The sequence below is a fragment of the Lucilia cuprina genome, chromosome 6 (assembly GCF_022045245.1).
Source record: "Lucilia cuprina isolate Lc7/37 chromosome 6, ASM2204524v1, whole genome shotgun sequence".
Lineage (NCBI taxonomy): Eukaryota > Metazoa > Arthropoda > Insecta > Diptera > Calliphoridae > Lucilia > Lucilia cuprina.
Genome location: NC_060954.1, coordinates 51,826,302 through 51,847,724, shown reverse-complemented (window position 1 = coordinate 51,847,724; position 21,423 = coordinate 51,826,302). Strand labels below are relative to the sequence as shown.

The 21,423-nt window shown below is 30.5% G+C and overlaps 2 protein-coding genes across 7 annotated transcripts in view; both read left to right on the top strand.

The window, feature by feature from the left end:
• LOC111689077 (neogenin) overlaps window positions 1-17,954 on the top strand; it is a 122,192-nt gene extending 104,238 nt beyond the window's left edge. Inside the window, exons 2-9 of one of the 6 annotated variants that reach the window (XM_046953691.1) lie at window positions 6,616-7,788; window positions 10,139-10,847; window positions 12,616-14,460; window positions 14,544-14,668; window positions 14,783-14,923; window positions 15,390-15,573; window positions 17,003-17,184; window positions 17,253-17,954. In XM_046953691.1, the coding sequence (XP_046809647.1) occupies window positions 6,616-7,788; window positions 10,139-10,847; window positions 12,616-14,460; window positions 14,544-14,668; window positions 14,783-14,923; window positions 15,390-15,573; window positions 17,003-17,184; window positions 17,253-17,482 (4,589 nt within the window). In that variant the 3' untranslated portion in view covers window positions 17,483-17,954. Of the gene's footprint in view, window positions 1-6,615; window positions 7,789-10,081; window positions 10,848-12,615; window positions 14,461-14,543; window positions 14,669-14,782; window positions 14,924-15,389; window positions 15,574-17,002; window positions 17,185-17,252 lie in introns of all 6 variants that reach the window. The other 5 variants (XM_046953690.1, XM_046953689.1, XM_046953688.1 and 2 more) reach the window with 5 other exon arrangements.
• Window positions 15,707-16,362, top strand: LOC111689075. Its single transcript, XM_023451578.2, has one exon. The coding sequence runs from the start codon at window positions 15,800-15,802 to the stop codon at window positions 16,292-16,294; it is 495 nt and encodes a 164-aa protein (XP_023307346.2). The 5' UTR covers window positions 15,707-15,799; the 3' UTR covers window positions 16,295-16,362.
• Window positions 17,955-21,423: the final 3,469 nt, after the last annotated feature.

Sequence of the window (21,423 nt, the reverse complement as noted above, 5' to 3'; positions counted from 1 at the left end):
AAATATTATTTAATTACCGGCAGTCAGACCAATTATAATAAATAAAACAGAAAACATTTCATATAAAGCCGAAACAAATCTTTATTGGCAAACGTTAAACTCATCTTTATATAGAGAAATCCCCCAGAAAATTAGTTCAAACGGAAAAAGCTAATAATTATTATTATTATTTAAATCAAAACGAAAGAAAGAATAAATGACGACTGACCAACCAACCAAAGATTTTAATTTGATTCCATTTGATTCAATTTAATTGTATTAAAATGAAAACAACTAAAAAGCAAAATCACTCAAATGACTCAACACTATTTAAGCACAAAATTTATTTACAAAAAAAAATTGCCATCGTAAAAACTTTTTTCGTACTGTTAACTTTTTGTTCACTAAAATTAAGATGTCATTTACAGTGTTTTTTCTTAAATTTCATCTTAAGTTTATTGAATAAAAGCCTAAGTAACAAATTTAGAAAATTGCTCAATCACAATTTTATTTAACACTTACCTGTTTTGTGACGATCCAACTGAACTAAAACTGAACTAGAACAGAAATAGAACAGAACTAGAACTGAACTAGAACTGAACTAGAAATGAACTAGAAATGAACTAGAACTGAACTAGAACTGAACTAGAACTGAACTTGAACTCAAATAGAACTCAACTAAACCTCAACTAGAACTCAACTACAACTCAACTAGAACCCAACTAGAACTCAACTAGAACTCAACTAGAACTCAACTAGACCTCAACTAGAACTCAACTAGAACTCAACTAGAACTCAACTAGAACTCAACTAGAACTCAACTAGAACTCAACTAGAACTCAACTAGAACTCAACTAGAACTCAACTAGAACTCAACTAGAACTCAACTAGAACTGAACTAGAACTGAAATAGAACTGAACTAGAACTAAACTAGAACTGAACTAGAACTGGACAAGAATTGAACTAGAACTGAAATAGAACTGAACTAGAACTAAAATAGAACTGAATTAGATCTGAATTAGAACTGAACTAGAACTGAACTAGATCTGGACTAGAACTGAACTAGAACTGAACAATAATTGAACTAAAACTGAACTAGAACTAAACTAGAACTGAATTAGATCTGAATTAGAACTGAACTAGAACTGAACTAGACCTGGACTAGAACTGAACAAGAACTGAACTAGAATTGAACTAGAACTGAACTAGAACTAAACTAGAACTGAACTAAAACTAAACTAGAACTGAACTAGAACTGAACTAGAACTGAACTAGAACTGAACTAGAACTCAACTAGAACTCAACTAGAACTCAACTAGAACTCAACTAGAACTCAACTAGAACTCAACTAGAACTCAACTGAACTGAACTAGAACTGAACTAGAACTAGAACTAGAACTAGAACTAGAACTAGAACTGAACTAGAACTAGAACTGAACTAGAACTGAACTAGAACTGAACTAGAACTGAACTAGAACTGAACTAGAACTGAACTAGAACTGAACTAGAACTGAACTAGAACTGAACTAGAACTGAACTAGAACTGAACTAGAACTGAACTAGAACTGAACTAGAACTGAACTAGAACTGAACTAGAACTGAACTAGAACTGAACTAGAACTGAACTAGAACTGAACTAGAACTGAACTAGAACTGAACTAGAACTGAACTAGAACTGAACTAGAACTGAACTAGAACTGTACTAGAACTGAACTAGAACTGAACTAGAACTAAACTAGAACTGAACTAGAACTAGAACTGAACAAGAATTGAACTAGAATTGAACTAGAACTGAACAAGAACTAAACTAGAACTGAATTAGATATGAATTAGAACTGAACTAGAACTGAACTAGACCTGAACTAGAACTGAACTAGAACTGAATTAGAATTGAATTTGAACTGAACTAAAACTAAACTAGAACATCTATATATTTATCTGTCTATCTATCTATTTATATATCCATGTATCTATCTATCTATCTATCTATCTATCTATCTATCTATATATCTATATATATACATCTATCTATATATCCATCTATCTATCGATCTATCTATCTAAACTATTTATCTGTCTATCTATATATCTATCTATCTATCTACTTATCTATCTATCTATCTATATATATATATATATATATATCTATCTATCTATCTATCTATCTGTCTGACTGTGTGTCTGTCTATATATCTATCTATTTATCTATCTACCTATCTATCTATCTATCTATCTATCTATCTATCTATCTATCTATCTATCTACCTATCTATCTATATATCTATCTATCTATCTATCTATCTATCTATCTATCTATCTATCTATCTATCTATCTATCTATCTATCTATCTATCTATCTACCTATCTATCTATCTATCTATCTATCTATCTATCTATCTATCTATCTATCTATCTATCTATCTATCTATCTATCTATCTATCTATCTAACAAATAAATATCTCTTATTACCTTTTTCACTCCATCTACCATTGAGCTAGCAATTTCGCCATCGTTCATTGCTTCAAATGCAAAGTGTAATATCTTTATAAACAAAAACTAAGCCTGACAAATATATATCTACTCTGGATATTTCTATATGACTCTAAAAGTTTTCGTCTTCTTCACAATTCCTCTAAAAATTTATTTTATATTCATTTAGACGCAAACATTTATAGAAAGCCTGTTCTATAGCTTTCATTACATATTACATGCCTGAACACCCCTCGATTTCCTAATTTAGCAATTTCTTTAATATAGATTTAAAATATATCTGTATATTTGTTCATTCATTTAATCAAGTGTAGTGAGTAAGGAAGGAGGGAACAAATTTGCAATTCACTTAACAGGATTTCTGCGATTCGAAACTAGTGCAATTAAATATTTTTTATAGAGTTTGAGTTTTCTTCTTTTTTTGTTACGAAGTTGTCGTTACAAGAAAAGGCAAAATAAATTAATTGTTATTGTTGAAAGTCACTTTTCAGCTTATTCTTTAGCAATTAATTTAAATAATTTAAAAAAAAAATGTACGAAATGTGTCTGGTAACTGGTAAAAAAAGAAGAAGTTGTAAAGTTTGGCAGGTTTGAGGGTTAGAAAAATGTTGTTTAAACTATTCTATTTTGTTATAATGAAAATGTCAATAATATTAATAAATTTCAATTAATCATGTTATTATTTAATTAGATAAATAAATAACAATTCCACATTGACATTCTCAGTTTGTTTCAAATTCAATTATAAATTTGATTTGTTTTTTTTTTTCAAAATCAACATGTCATAATTAAAATTTAAAGTGAGTACAATATGTATTAGAAATGTTATTGACCTTTTTTTAATCATTTATAGAAATTTAATATTCCACCCCTTACTATTTCATTTTAATACCTAAACATGCGGGTATTGAAAAATAATTTTAAATTTAATTAATTTGTTTCAATTTTAAAACCACAAAAGTTTTCTTCTGAGAATATATAAGTAATTTAATTAAATTTTAATTAAAACTAAGTAAATGTGAAAAGGAAATTGTAATAATATTATTTTAGTTTTTATATCCAAAGTTTATTTTTTCCATTTTTATTACAAATGTCATGAAAACTAATGTTCGTTTTTATCTTTTAGTTTTAGATTTTATACTTAGTTCAGTATATAATGAAATAATGCAATAATGAGCAAAAAAAAAACTTTATTTTTAAGTTTTAATGTAAAAAGAAATCAAGCAGACCTTATGTCACAGATAATGACCTTAACGCCTAAAAGCAGACATTACAATTTTTATTACAAGTAAAAAAACATACAGACTAGTTTTTAAGTACACCCTGACTATAAACATGACAGAGCTGTAGCTCGAAGGACCAAATAATGTAATGTTTACATAACAGTTTAAAAACAAAGATAAATCCTATTTAACCCCCCCCATTTCCTGTTAAAGTGTTTCCTTTCTTACTAAGCCTCTGTTTTTTTTTTTGTGTTAATTTTACTTTTAACATTAAACTTGGCATTAACTTTAATTAAAACTACAACTCCATCATACATAGTTGTTTTTTTCAACATACATATATATCTCTTATTTTTATGTATTGTTTTACCTATTACTAATGAGGTGTAAAAATTTCTTAACTAGTTTCCTGTCTGTTTGCCATTTAAAATGAATTCTTTCGTTTTAATTTCATTTCCAGTCTTTTGTTTGACATTGTCAGTTATTCAAACACCACTTTTAGTTAGAATGCCTTCATTACATAACATTATCTTTTAACTTCATATAATTGTTTGTGTTTTGTTAACTAATGTTTTTTTTTCAATTGTATAAAATCTACATATATACAATTTTAATTATACATTTTACATATAGTTTACGTTCACAACACATCTTGTAAAGTGTTATCCCATAGGAGGTTAAGAGATGAGATGGACACTTGTTATTTTTTATAATAAAAATACATTCATTACCAAGTAATGGGATTTAATAAGCAAATAACCAGGTATAAGGATAAATTTTTGAAACTAAAACATGTCAAGGTCTTCTGAAGCATTTTATTGTTGATCGTCCAGATGTCTGAACTGGAAAACTCAATGTTACGACATTGAATGTTTGCAACTAAAACTTCTGTAAATCCATGTCAAGGACTTCTGGAGCATTTTATTTTAATTTAAAGTAGTCGGTTTTCTAGAAGTGTATTTTGGAAAATCGTGGCCGTTTGGGTGTCTAAATAAGCCTTACATAGTTACTTAATTTCAGCAAGCTGCGTTAAGATCTCGTGATTATCCTTTCACCTCTCGCACTGTCACAGGTCTTCTCAAAGGACTTGCACCCATTTTGCTACGATCTCCAGACTATCATCCATTTATCTATCTAACTAACTACCTATCGATCTATCTATCTATTTATCTATCTATCTATCTATCTATCTATCTATCTATCTATCTATCTATCTAACTATCTATCTATTTATCTATCTATCTATCTATCTATCTATCTATCTATCTATCTATTATCTATTATCTGTCTATCTATCTATCTATCTATCTATCTATCTATCTATCTATCTATCTATCTATCTATCTATTTATCTATCTATCTATTTATCTATCTATCTATCTATCTATCTATCTATCTATCTATCTATCTACCTATCTATCTATCTATCTCTATCTATTTATCTACCTATCTATCTATCTATCTATCTATCTATCTATCTATCTATCTATCTATCTATTATCTATCTACCTATTATCTATCTATCTATCTATCTATCTATCTATCTATCTATCTATCTATCTATCTATCTATCTATCTATCTATCTATCTATCTATCTATCTATCTATCTATCTATCTATCTATCTATCTATCTATCTATCTATCTATCTATCTATCTATCTATCTATCTATCTATCTATCTATCTGTCTGTCTGTCTGTCTGTCTGTCTGTCTGTCTGTCTGTCTGTCTATCTATCTATCTATCCATCTATCTATCTATCTATCTATCTATCTATCTATCTATCTATCTATCTATCTATCTATCTATCTATCTATCTATATATCTATCTATCTGTATATCTATCTATCTATCTATCTATCTATCTATCTATCTATCTATCTATCTATCTATCTATCTATCTATCTATCTATCTACCTATCTATCTATCTATCTATCTATCTATCTATCTATCTATCTATCTATCTATCTATCTATCTATCTATCTATCATTCATTTAACATTTTCTTACATGATATCATCCTTTTGCAATAACATTTTCTAAAACTAACATAAAATTTAAATTATAGCTTTATTTACTGCAGCAAAAATTTTGTAACAACAACTAACTTTTCCTAAGGGTATTAAGGCTAAATCAATACCAAAAAAACGACTTTTTCCGAACATAAAATAGAAACTACTATTTATTTGATCATAAAACTAACAAAGTTTAAGATTTTTATGATTATGACTTTAACAAATATTTGCCATGGTGACAATATTTTTTATGTTTTAATTTCAACATTTAAGATTTGACTATAATATTTTTATGACCTAAATGAGAGGTGAGCAGAATGTATAGTAACAATTAGTTGGTAACATCTTGGAATAACTTAAAGTACTCAGTACTCAGTCTCAGGTAGAACGAAAAATATGAATTATAGAGGAGTATCCGATTTGGTTGACTTTTAATCATATTTCTTAATGATTTGGAGATGTGAAATATTTCAGACTTTAATAAACTTATTTCAAATGGACATTGCTTAAATGAAAACTATAAGAGTTCAGAATTAAGATATGTTTTGTAAAATGGAAATGTGGAACTATTAAGAGTAGTAAATCCTATAAAACTATTATGCCTTTTTTATATTGATGTATGACACACTGTTATCTCTAGTTTGAATGTAACAAAACTCAATTCGTGTGTGTGTGGCAATTAATTAAAAACCAATCGATTTTATAATAAAGATTTTTTTATGATTGTCTATAAACAGCATGAAAAATTATATTAAATGTACTATTTATTACTCTTAAGATTTAAACAAGACAAAATATTTCTCAATTAATAAAAAGCTATAAAAATTTACTTGAAATAAAATCAAAATTTTTTTTCATTCTTGATTGAAACTTATGATGTTTTTCTCGTTTTTTTTTTCGTTATAGCTCTCTCCTTTACCACAGAGCCACAAGATGTAGTGGTACCCGAAGGTCATTCGGTTTTACTACAATGTGCTGGCACAGCTGTTATGGGAAAAAATCAAAAAATTTCACCCAATATTAGATGGCGTGGACCGGATGGTCAAGATTTGGGTATTGTGGGTGATACATTCCGTAATCAACTTAAAAACGGTTCCCTATATATCAGTTCTGTTGAAGAGAATCGTGGTTTGACGGGTTCATATCAATGTCTTTTATATGTAGATGGTATTGGTACCATAGTCAGTCGTTCGGCGGTGGTATCTATAGCACGTCTACCCGATTTAAATCAAGATTTTATTGAAACTTATCTTTTACCGGGACAAACTGCTTACTTTCGTTGCATGATTGGTCAACTGCAGCAGGGTATGAAACATATAGTTCAATGGATTAAGGATGATATGCCCATGCAATTGGATAAATTGCGAATGGTAGTGCTACCAAATGGTGCTTTAGAAATTGATGAAGTTAATTTCAGTGATCGTGGTGTCTATTATTGTAATGTTACCTCTGGTTCCATATCACGTTTAAGTAGTAAAACTAATTTGAATATAAAGAAATTATCTGAAACGGGTGAGAGTGCTACAGCACCAGCATTTCTAGTGGGGCCCTCACCGCAGACCGTTAAGGAAGGTGATGTTGTTACCTTGGACTGTGTGGCGAATGGTGTACCTAAGCCTCAAATAAAATGGCTGCGTAATGGCGAGGAATTGGATTTAAGTGATCTTGATTCTAGATTTTCCATCATTGGCACAGGATCTTTACAAATTTCTTCTGCCGAAGATATAGACTCGGGTAACTATCAATGTCGTGCCTCTAACACGGTCGATTCTTTGGATGCTCAAGCCACAGTTCAGGTTCAAGTTCCGCCTAAATTTATACAAAGTCCTAAAGATAAAACTGCTTTCGAAAAAGAAGAATTAGAACTGGAATGTGCTATACGGGGTAAACCTAAACCTTTGATAAAATGGTTGAAAAATGGTGACTTCATAACGCCCAATGATTATATGCAATTGGTGGGAGGTCATAATTTACGCATATTGGGTTTGCTGCAATCCGATGCTGGCATGTTTCAATGTGTCGGCACTAATCCGGCGGGCAGTGTTCAGGCGGCCGCACGTTTAAGAATCGTACAACCAGGTGAGTTTAATAAGAGTTTTATATAATAACTTTAGATTTAGAAAATATTTATACTAAACAGACGCTTTCAGACCTTGTAGAGAACAAAATAGCTTTTTGTATATGTATTTAAAACGTTTAACGGCAAAAAGCTTTCTTATGAGCTTTCCAAAAACTCTCCTGTTTTCACTTTATGTAAATATAAAAAAGCTCTCTGCCGATTTATGTTTTAAAATAAACAATATTTTTAGACTTTAGTTACCCTTGAAGTAAGTTTACTTTGTAAATATCAAAATATCTCCATGTTTATATAGACCATCATGCTTAAAAGGCCTTTTAAGCTTCTGCCGTCCAAACCCAAAATCCTTATAAAAACCTTTGATTTTCTAAATTTTTTTATAATTTTGATCATTTTTATTATGTAAATTAGTTAATTTTTTGTTTTAGTCTTTGGTTTACAATCTCGTAAGATTATTTTATGTTCGACATATATTGAACTATAAAAGTTTCCTTGAGAGGTTGTCAATCTGTAGCTTAATTATTATTTAGCTTAAAGCTTTTTAAAGTTTATTTCAAATGGATGACTTTTTTGTTGCTTTTAAGCTCGCTATTCCCAAGCAAAGTTTTCAAAACTTCCAAAAATGCGATTTTTTTAGTTTTCGGCCAATAATATCCAATATGATTAAATACAAATTCGATTACGGTATTTTGATATCGGACAACTTTTATACTAAAGTTAACTGCTTTATGATGAATCTTGTACCGATGTTTTAAAGTGCCCATAAGGTTTTAATTTAAAACTTAAACTCAAAAACACTTCCTTTTTATGTAAGTGAAATTTCATTCAAATCGGATCAATTGATTAGAAGTTATATACCACTGTGCAACTCTTAATTTGGTTGTTTTTTCGCCCAGTTATAAACGTCTTAAAGTTCTTTAAAGTCGGACATTATTATGTTTAATTGGACTAGATCTACTTAGTTGTTGTTGCAACAGTTCTACTGTAACCAATAGTTCTTTACCGAGAAATGTTACAGTTGTGGCTAAGTTAACAAGCTTTAAAGGATTATGCCTCGAGTTGTTACGGTATTTTTCTTTAACCAAAAAACTCTTCATACTCCAGTTATCCTGCTTTTGGGAAACTTGGGAGCACTTCTGTAAGTCCATAAGGTTCAAAACATAAACTAAACAACACTTTCTTTTAATGTAGTTAAATTTCATTTAAATCGGACCAACCGTTTAGAAGTTATATACCACTGTGCAGCTCTCAATTTGCTTGATTTTTAGCCCAGTTATGATCTTCTTAAAGTTCTTTAAAATCGGAAATAATTATATTTTATCGGACTAGATCTACATAGTTGTTGTTGCAACAGTTCGACTGGGGTCAATAGTTCATTCCCGGGGAAAAACCTGTCTAATGTTACAATTGTCCATAAGTCTACAGTCTTTGAACGAGTATGCCTCGAATTTGAGGAAATGCGGTAGCGCTTTTTAGGTCCATTAGATTCAAATTTGAAACTAAAACTCAACAACACCTTTATGTTAGTGAAATTTCATTCAAATCGGACCAACCTTTTAGAATCAGACCAACTATGGAACTCTTAACTTGGTTGTTTTTTTTGGGCCCCTGTTATGATATTTGTAGAATTCTTTCAAAATCAGGAATAGATCACAGTTGTTGTTGTTGCAACAGTTTAACTGTGGCCGATAGTTCTTTCCTGGGGTAAAGACTTTCTAATGTTTCAGCTGTCGCTTAGTTGATAAACTTTGAGCGAGAATGACTCGGGCCGTTTCGGTTTAAAAATTCTCTGGGGATGAAAATTTTGAAACACTCTGTACCTGATGTAATTCACATCATGCTGCCGAACTTCAAAAACTTTATAAAATCGTTTTTTATAGAAAATCTTTGTTCGGTCATGTCCGAATATTATTTCATGCTATTTTATTTAAAATATTTTATTTTGTATTTTGATTTAAGTTATAAATTATTTAAAAATTAATGCAAAGCTTTCGATGTATTATAATATGTATTTATTAATTTCTTAAAGAAGTTAAAAATTAATTAATAAATAAAACTATATTAATATTATTTTAAAACTTATAATTTAATTATTTATTTATTTTATTTTTATTAATTTAATTTTATTTTCTGTTTCTTTTTATTTCTTTTATTTTTTATTTCCCTTTTCCAACCTTCATTTCTCTATCCATTCTTACACTTTACCACCACTCCTTACAACTTCCAACATCCCCACAAATCATTCAAACACACACACACACACATACATACATTCCCTCACTCACTACCTCTAAGGCAAATTGAAAAACTCTCGTAAATCCCAATCACAAACCACTAAATCTCTATACCTAGACCATTTACCGCCAAATATGAAAAAACGTAAAAATAAATTCAATTCCGGTGAAGTACGCTTCAAATCCGGTGACTCTATGGAGACTACACGTATCATATCGAAAAGTGCCTTAGATAGTTTATTATCGCAAAAGGGCAATAAGAAACTATCAAAATTACCCGAACAACCTTTAAACGATCGTCATTATGGTGATTTATCATCATCATCATTTAACGATGAACAAGATGATGTAGACATGTCAAGGGAATTACCCACTAGTATACATGAGTACGACAAGACCAATACGAAACATGACCATAATGATGATGACGAGGACGATAACGATGACTATGATGATCCTACGGCTAATGAGGAATACATTAAGGCCTATAAACATGGTGATGATCCCAATAAGATTCTTAATTACTGGACAAATAAGAAAAAACTTAATCCTTCTGCTACTTTAACCACCAATTTACCACAACAACACACCTCCTCCCATTCATCTGCAGTTCTAGATATAGGCGAAAATGGTGCTTCTCACACCATCGTTGGCTCATCGGGACTTTTGGGTTCTGGTCTTATAAATCGTCTGCCCGGACCTCCACGTGATCTGGTGGCGCAAATTGTTAAGCCTCGTTTTGTTACGCTCAGTTGGATGGAACCGATTAAAAATCCCGTCGAAGTTGTCTCCTATACGGTCTACTATAAAATGAATAATAGTGAAAGGTAAGTCCTTTAATATTTTATATAAAATTGTTTTATAAATTAAATGCAATATTTTCTCTATATGACTAATATTTTTTGTATAATAAATTGTTCATTTATATGTTTAGTATAGTACTTCCTTCCTTTTCTTTGTTTTGTAATCTTCCTTTTTCATTTGAATCTTGATTCATTGCCAATAACCTTCACAAAGAATAAAATTGTTATTTATATTTTATTGTAAATTTTATTTATTCTTATATTTTTTTCTACGGAAAACTCTATAATTTTCATTTTATGTCCCTTTTATATATGCGAATTTGAGAATAATAGGGTGAGTTTTTTTCCTCTATTCTATTTGCAACACAAAAACTGAAGCATAACTATACGATATCTGTATTTTGTACTAAACTTCTTTTAGAATTATAGACTAGGTTATTATTCAAATTATAGCTTAAAGTCCATACTACAAGTATGGACAAGTCAACTTTGTATAAGATTTGACTATATACTAAACCGTGTGCTAGAATATAGACTAAACTAATGAGAGGATTTTAGACTATATAATAGGCAGGTCTATAGACAAGGCTAAAGACTAGATTAAAGACTAGACTATGAACTATTCTATAGACTAGACTATAGACTAGACTGTAGACTAGACTATAGACTAGACTAGACTATAGACTAGACTATAGACTAGACTATAGACTAGACTATAGACTATACTATAGACTAGACTATAGACTAGACTATAGACTAGACTATAGACTAGACTATAGACTAGACTATAGACTAGACTATAGACTAGACTATAGACTAGACTATAGACTAGATTATAATCCAGACTACAGACTCGACTACTTTGCTCCTAACTTCAGTTCAGACTATACCCAAGACCTTAGACTAGACTGAAGTCCAGACTTTTAAAACTAGTTCAAACTATAAACAAAACTACAGACTATGCCATAATCCAAATTATAGACTATAGTCTGTAGACTAGACTATTGAAAACATTACAGACTATACAATAGTCCAGACTTTAGACTCCGGACTATAGACACTACACATTAAGAATGTCTATAGACTAGACTAGACGATAGTCCATACCTTAGTTTTAGTTTTTGCACAAAAGAGTTAAGGTTCTTTAAATTCGTCTTTAAACATCTAAAGACCACTTTTCCCTTCTTCGATACATAAAATCCTCTTTCCTTCATCTGTCTTTTATGATGCAAAAAAATTTTCTATTTTTATTTCATTCCATTGTTGGAGGATGTCGAAATTTAGTGAACAAGTATTATTGTATTATTTGCTTATTTGTTTGTTCCTTTTGCTCGTGTGAGTGGGGGGAATGACAAGAAAACTGAAAATAATTTCGAGTTCCTCTTTGTGTGTGCCCACTTTTTTCATTGTTCGTAGTGAAAAAAGAAACTACAATGATTTACAACATTTAAATATATATTTTATTTGTACTCCACCATTTTTCTATTATATTTGAACAATTGCGCGCCCTTCTTGAAGAACATCTATGTAAATTTGTTTAACAACTTAATGTTCAACGGAAGAATATTAAAAAAAATATGTATTTATATTTGTAATTTCCTGGTATGAAGCAAATAGAAATGTCCTTTGACAAACGACATTTACAAGCCAATGGCAAAAAATCTTGGCACAAAGATAACCAAATATATCTGTAATATAGAAAAAAATTCAATAGTTTGAGCAATTTTCGTTAAATATAATAATTTGTTTTTGTTTTAAAAAAATATATATTTTATTTAATTCTTAAACACAGAGAACTGAAACTGGTTACTAAATCTCATGATGATCAACAAGTGAACATACAAAATCTTTTACCCGGACGCACTTATCAATTTCGTGTAGTGGCCAATACAAATTTTGGTCCGGGAGAATCATCTGAGCCCCTCGATGTCCTGACACAGCCTGAAGAAAACATTGCGGGACCACCACGTAATGTTGAAGGTTATGCCCGTAATCACAAGGAAATCTATGTTAAATGGGAGGAACCTATTGTTACCAATGGTGAAATCTTAAAATATCGTCTCTATTATGCTGAAGGTGATACTGGGGCCGAAATGTATTATGATAGCACCGTTTTAGATGCGGTCCTAACCGAATTAAGACCCTTTACCGAATACACAATAACAGTGGTGCCATTTAATAAGAATGGCATGGGAGATCCTTCAAATGAAATAAAAGTGAAGACATTTTCCTCAACACCCTCGGAACCACCAAATAATGTTACTTTAGAGGTAACCAGCTCCACTTCTATCACCATACACTGGGAACCGCCTTCGGAAGAGGAACGTAATGGCCAAATTACAGGCTATAAAATACGTTATCGTAAACTTAAAGATGCTCCACAAGTTAAAAGTACTCCCGCCAATATACGTTACTACGAGCTAAATGGTCTGGATCGTAACTCTGAATATCAAGTGAAAATTGCTGCCATGACTGTTAATGGTTCGGGTCCCTTTACCGAATGGTATCGTGTTATGACTTTGGAAAATGATTTAGATGAAACTCAAGTACCGGGAAAACCAGTATGGATGGGCATTCATCCGGGAGCCGATACTATAGCCTTACATTGGGGACCTCCTCAACAGCATGAAATTAAAATACGTAGTTATGTTTTAGGCTGGGGACGTGGTATACCCGATGAAAATGCTGTCGAAGTCAAGGAGTCAGAAAGATATTTTATTTTAAAAGATCTAGAACCGAACACCGAATATGTGGTCTCTTTAAGAGCACGCAATATGCAAGGTGATGGACCTCCCATATATGACAATATCAAGACACGCGATGAAGATCCTATAGATATACCCACACCTTTAGAGGTGCCGGTAGGGCTAAGAGCCATTACCATGTCTAGTTCTTCGATAGTGGTGTATTGGATTGATACGACCTTAAGTAAAAATCAACATGTTACCGATAATCGACATTATATAGTGCGCTATGGCATATCACCCTCTTCACGTTATCGTTATCACAATACAACCGATTTAAATACCATGATAACCGATCTGCGTCCAAATACACAATATGAATTTTCCGTTAAAGTGGTTAAGGGACGCCGTGAATCGGCCTGGTCTATGGCAGTCTTAAATACCACCTATCAGAATATACCCATAACACCACCGCGGGAGTTAAATGTCCAACCTGATGAACAAAATCCCCAAAATGTTATACTCCACTGGCTGCCACCCAAACACACTGTTTATCCCATATCGGGTTATAATATATACTATACCACAGACACCACTAAACGGGATCGCGATTGGAATATACAAACCTTTAGTGGTGATGAAACATCATTTATACTGCCCAATCTCAAGCCACACACCACCTACTACTTTAAAGTGCAAGCGAGAACACAAAAAATAGGTACTGCCTCCGGTGGTGGTGCTAATACAGCGCCGTTTTCCGCTTTGGTGGCCTATACCACAGGAGCTGCTGTTATCGAACAGAAACCAACCGCTATAGGTAAAGGCATCAATAACGAAATGATACTCTATATGGTCATATTCGGTTTTGCTTTGGTGCTGTTCGTTGTCGTCGCAGTTATCGTTATAATGTGCCGCCGTAAACCCCAATCAACACCAGAGCATACTAAGAAAAGGTAAGTGTACGGGTTTTAAAATGTTTCTCTAGTAGTTGTTGTGAAAATCTATCAAAAACCAAACAAATGCTCTCATTGTTTAGTCTCCCATCTTCGAACAGCTATCAGAAGAATAATGTGGGTGTGCCAAAACCACCGGATCTATGGATACATCATGATCAAATGGAATTGAAAAATATCGATAAAACGATGCATGGTTCAACGCCAGGTGAGTAAAAGTTTTGTAATTGTTAAAGAAAGTGGTCGTGGCAAATTCGATTACTTATCCTAAATCCTCTTTAATAATCTTCAAGAAAGTAATGATTTTTTGTTTATATTTAAGCAGGTTGTAGTGATGGTGCTTCCAGTAGTGGTGCCTTAACTTTGCCTCGATCGGTGGGTCATGATTATGATGTCGAAACTCCAGTGCCTAATCATATTACAAATTCATTGGATAAACGCTCCTATGTGCCTGGCTATATGAGTAAGTACACACATCTATGTATCTACTTGCTATCTATCTGTTTATCTATATATCTATATATCTATCTATCAATCAAACTATCTATCTATCTATCAGTCTGTCTATCTATCTATCATCTATCTATCTATCTATCTATCTATCTATCTATCTATCTATCTATCTATCTATCTATCTATATATCTATCTATCTATATTTCTATCTATCTATCTTTCTATTTATCTATCTATCTATCTATCTATCTATCTATCTATCTATCTATCCATATATCTATCTATCTATCTATCTATCTATCTATCTATCTATCTATCAATCTATCTATCTATCTATATATCTTTCTATCTATTTATCTATCTTTCTATCTATCTATCTATCTATCTATCTATATATCTATCTATTTATTTATCTATCTATCTACATTTTTTTCTTATTTTTATCATTATATTTACATTTTTCTCTTCTTTCTAGCAACCTCCTTAAACTCAACCATGGAACGACCACAATATCCAAGAACACAATACAACATATCGGCAAATAGATCTCACATGAATGTCGATACTGGTCTATCACAACAGAGTCTGTCACAGCCACAAAATAATTCACTAGCACAAACGCCTGAACATCCATATGGAGGTTACGATGCAAATTTCTGGTAAGTACTAAAACTTACTTTATTACCTCTATTAAAAAAAAATATTAAAAAACCTAAACAGTTGGGCAACTTTAAAAACAAACACTCGAAATACAACCCAAATAAAAAATTTCATATGTCTTAAAAAATTGTTTCTTTTAAATTTTTGAAATAAATCTTTTGTCAAAAGAAACAAATTTTTGTGCAAAATTTTGCTTTAATTACCAATTAAACAAATTAAAAAATTATGACCGGCATTTGGGATAAAATTTGTGATGTATTTAGTAATTTAGTTAAACCTACCCGTCGCAAGACACGCGTAACTTTCAGTCCCAGTACACTGCAACGTGAACTAGAGCGTCATACGAAATTAGCAGCAACTCCAAATCCATTTTTTAATTTTTTAGCAGAATTACGTTTAAAATGTAAAGAGAATGACGACTATAATAATCGTTCCTTAAATCAACGAGAAGTGGTTAAAATAAGTAAAAGAGCTGGTTTGCTTTGGAAATCTATGAGTGAAGAGGAAAAACAACCCTATCGTAAAATGGCTATGGAGCAGAGAAAGTTAAAACGTCTAAGACATAGGCGACGCTCGCCATGGACGAGCAGTAGTAGAAGACGTCGTAAAAAGAGTAAAAGTTTAACGAACATACCATTGAGGAGGCCAGAAATTATCGGCGATAGTATTTTGAATAATAATAATCATCGTCAGTTTTTGGGGACGCAAGTTTCGCATTAAAAGAAAATGTATTTATAGTTGGTGTAAAATAAAGATTGTGAAATAAATAATTCTTCGCTGAAAAAGGATTCCATTTTGATCCAAGTTGTCATTGCTTTCTTGTAATGGAAATATATTCTGAAAATAGTTTTCTATAATAACATAAATAGATAGATAGATAGATAGATAGATAGATAGATAGATAGATAGATAGATAGATAGATAGATAGATAGATAGATAGATAGATAGATAGATAGATAGATAGATAGATAGATAGATAGATAGATAGATAGATAGATAGATAGATAGATAGATAGATAGTAGATAGATAGATAGATAGATAGATAGATAGATAGATAGATAGATAGATAGATAGATAGATAGATAGATAGATAGATAGATAGATAGATAGATTGATAGATAGATAGATAGATATGATAGATAATAGATAGATAGATAGATAGATAGATAGATAGATAGATAGATAGATAGATAGATAGATAGATAGATAGATAGATAGATAGATAGATAGATAGATAGATAGATAGATAGATAGATAGATAGATAGATAGATAGATAGATAGATAGATATATTGATTGATAGATAAGTAGAAGTTTACTTCCCCTTGCAACATGGACCATGGTTTATATGATAAACTTATATTAAAATTCATATAATTGAATAAGAAACTAGTTTTAAACAAAAAAACCTATTTCTGTGATTTCAGCAATTCCACTTATGCTGGTGCTACAGCTGCGCCCGGTTCGATAGCAGGTGGTGGCGGTTCAGTTGCTGCTAGCAATGGCGGTGTTTCAACCATAGAAAGTACTAAACGAGGACATCCACTGAAAAGTTTTAGTGTGCCAGGACCACCACCAACCGGTGGACAAACACCCATAAACAAACACAGTACGTAAACTCTTTATTATTTTGAAATATTTGCATATCTAATTTTTTCAACAATTCCCCTTTTACAGCACCTGCCGTCACAATACGTCCACAAAATCAATCACCCTACAAGAAACCATCATTCTCTGCAGCCACACCGAATCGTTTACAGGGTGGTCCCTCGGTGGCACATAGCACTGATGAAATACAAAGACTGGCACCGAGCACCTCAACGGAGGAGCTCAATCAAGAAATGGCCAATTTAGAGGGTCTCATGAAGGATTTGAGTGCAATAACAGCGAATGAATTTGAATGTTAACATTAGCAGAAAACCATTAAATTACCATTATTTTTAACGAATAAAATCATAGCTGCCATAACGCCAACAACAACGACTCTAACGATTAAAGCTAAAGAATTGCGAAGAAATAATATCAATACGAATAAGAAAACAACAATAACAACAACAACAACAACAACAACAACGAAGATGGAAGATGTCAGTAGAATGAATAAGTCTGGCAATAAAGATAAAGATTTGCAGGGTGGTAATACATTGACTACGAAATTTTAAAAAGATTTTAATGAACAATTAATTGTTTTTCGGGTTAAATATTTAGTAAGTGTTTAGTAAGTATTTAGCAAGTTTTTGAGTAAATAAAGGATTTTGTATAAATTTTTATTTGTTTTATGATAAGTTTTCGTACAATTTCCAAAGTTATTACTATGTAATATAAAGTTTAAATGAATTTTAACGAAATCTTATTCATAAGATGAATTTGATTATTTTTTTTAACAATTTTTAAGATTTTTTAACGTTTTTTGGACATTAATTAAGAAAGTTTTTACAAAAATGTTTAATTTCTAAAATTTTTTTCAAAATTCTTTTAATTTTGTTATTTTCTATGATGTTTTTATCACCAGACCCTTTGTGCCTGCATTTCCTTCCACGTCTTTTCTCAATTCTTTTAAATACAATGTAATTTACACTTTTTTGCCATATTTTTATAAATTCGAAAAAATTTTCATAATTTAATGAAAATCATTTTAAAATATAATTTTAAGTCAAAACTAGAAGTGTTTTTTTATCACTTAATAGATTTTTTATGATTTCTATTAGAAAAAAACGAAAAAAAATCAAACGCTAAAGTTAGAAAAACAAATTTTGTAAATAGTAAATGTGTAATAATAAATTTAAAATATTTTATAATTAAAGCGAAAAACAAAATCGTAAACAAAAACAAAATTCAATGCAAAACAAACAAACTCTTAATTATATAGAAAACAAAAACACAATTTGATAACTTTTCTCTAGTATTTATTACTTAAAACTATAAAACTTAAAGAATATTAAGATAAATCATAGTAACAGTTAGTGGACGTTTAGAGATTTTAATAAACATCCCTATTCTGCATTTCGATTACGTTTACGCATTCAGTAACGCAATGATCGAATTCCAACAAAAAACTGAATCGTAAGAAAAAGAAGAAGCAATTCTATTTCATTTCAATTCTTTACGAAAGTGTGTATTCTGCATTACGAGCGTACCTACGTTTTCGTAAGACCTGGTTCACACTGGGAAACTTTTGTAGATAAACTTTACATTTTTGTGTGTGAGAGAAAGAGAACGAAATATCAACTATCTCTTTCTCTCACACACAAAATCAAAAGTTTCTCTACAAAAGTTTCCCAGTGTGTACCAGGTCTAAGTTGTTGTTTATGTGGCAGATCGAAAATGCAAAATACCAAAGTTGCCAAACGTAGCAAATTTCGATTAAAATTTAAATACAAAATAGGGATGGAAGATTTCACCTTTATAGTATCGTATTCATAATGATAAAGAACAGCTGATAGGACCTGGTCCACACTAGGAAACCTTTTTTTGGGAAACTTTTGAGAGAGAAAAAGAAAAAATATAATTTACCTCTCTCGCGATACGGAGTTTCCCGTTCTCGGAAACTTGTTTTGTTTTGTTATTCTTCTAAGTCGTACAACAAATCAATGCAATTTACACGTAGTTTTTGACCTGGTTCACACTAGGAAACTTTTTTTTGAAACTTTTGATTTTTGTGTGTGAGAGCGAAAGAAATATTAACCATCTCTTTCGCTCACACACAAAATCAAAAGTTTCTCAACAAGACATTCCTAGTGTGAACCAGGTCTTTGAAACAAAAGTTTCTATGTGTGGACATTACGGAAACTTCAAAAGATAATTAAGAAAAAGTTTCTCAACAAAAGTTTCCTATTGTGAACCAAGTCTAACTAACAAACAAGGAAACAAATATCAGCTGTTTTTTGTTATGTTTAAGATTCTAAACGAAAGTTTTTGTTTGATTTAAAAAAAATCGTTTAAATCTCTGTTATAAACGACAAAATTTAATAAGAAATCCTCTAACTATTATTGTGTTTTAACTTTTTAAAGAAATATACGATGAAAAAACTTATAAAATTTATAAAATACAACTACTTTTTAACACTAAACATACATATATTAATACTAACTGAATACATTTAAAAATAAGCAAAATTGTTTATTGCATTTAAGTTACAAACAGATAAATGAGAATATGTAATATCAAATGCATTTATAGTTTAATTATTTTTTTTCAGTTTATTAATGATAAAGCATAACTTATTGAATTAATGTAGAGAGAAAACTTGTGAAAAAAAGGATTAAGACAGGACAACAAATTTTTGGAGACACAAACAGAGTGGATACTTTTCTAAAAGTTTAAGCTGAGGTGAATACAAATTTAGCAACTAAATTTCGCTATTACATTAGACTTTTGTGATATAATATGTTTAAGGGCGGGGTTTTTAGATAAAGATAATCTAAATACTTTGTTTAAACCTAGTTTAACATATGTTTTGTGTTTTTCAGTAAACAGTAACGTTACTTATTATCTCAGTTTAATTGAGTGTTATTGGCCAATTAAACTTAAGTTATAAATGAGAAAACACAATTAACAAAAACAATAAAATAATAAATTCGGAAGAAGAAAAACTTAAGATTTTAAGTAAATGGTAATTTTCTGATTTCTTTTATCGATATTATTACTGTTTTAAATTTTTATTTAACATTTTTCCAAAATTTTTCATTTTACAAAAGTAATATTTACAAAAAACAGCTGTTCATTGTTTATGTTTTTGAGTGAAAAGTTGGCAATACTAACAAATTTAACAGATTTTAGATCCATAACTAAAAACACAATTATTGGTTAAAGTCCGCCTAAGTTTGTTCCCTAAGGGCGAGTTTTACAGATAAAGATAATCTACATTCTTTGTTTAAACCTAGTTTAATATACATATGTTTTCTGTTTTTTTTTTGTTAACTGTAACGTTACGTATTATCTTAGTTCAACTGAGTGCTATTGGCCAATTAAACTTCAGTTATAAGTTAGAACACACAATTAACAAAAACAATAAAACAATGATTTTGGAAGAAGAAAAACTTAATATTTTAAGTAAATTGCAGTTTTCTGATTTGTTTTGTTTAATTTATTATTGTTTTAAATGTTTATTTAAAAATTTTCCAAAAATTTTTTATTTTGCAAAAAACAGCTGTTCATTGTTTATGTTTTAGAGTGAAAAGTTGGCAATACTACTAAGTCTGCCTAAATTTCTTAAGAGTTTAATTTAACAGCAAGTTAAGCCTAGGCTTAAACTGCTGAGATAATGAAATTCTAAGTACAGCTTCGTATTAGTCCATTTTAACCCAAGTAAACTTCTAAAGGCTGAAGATATGCCGTATCTAAATCCATTATTAGAATTTCTCCATTACAAGCTTAAAGTTAAAATATGTCTAAGAATTAACAAATTAGAAAGAAAGTTTAAAACTGTAGTTTGAAACCAATTAATAAAGCTTTCAAAAGACATAACAAAGTCTATAAATAAAGGCCACATTGAGTTGTTATAACTTTTCGTATAGTGGAAAAAAACCTAAGCTTTCACAAACTTAAAACTACGGAAACTTGAAAACCTCAAGTGGTAGAGAAATTCGATGCTCAGATTTGTATTTTAAGCATTTTAATCTTTTAGAAAAGTATATTTTAGTCTCTGGTTTTAGGATTTTTTTTATCGAAATTTGTTCTAAAAACCGAAAATAGTTTGAAAATGTTTCAAAAAATAAGTAATCATGTCTCTATATTGTTTTAATGGTTTTGAGTTTATCATGCTATTTTTATTTCAGTTACTTTAACATTATACACATTTCTAATGCCATTTTTTTCATTCTAGCTAAACGAAGTTCTTTGTGAAAA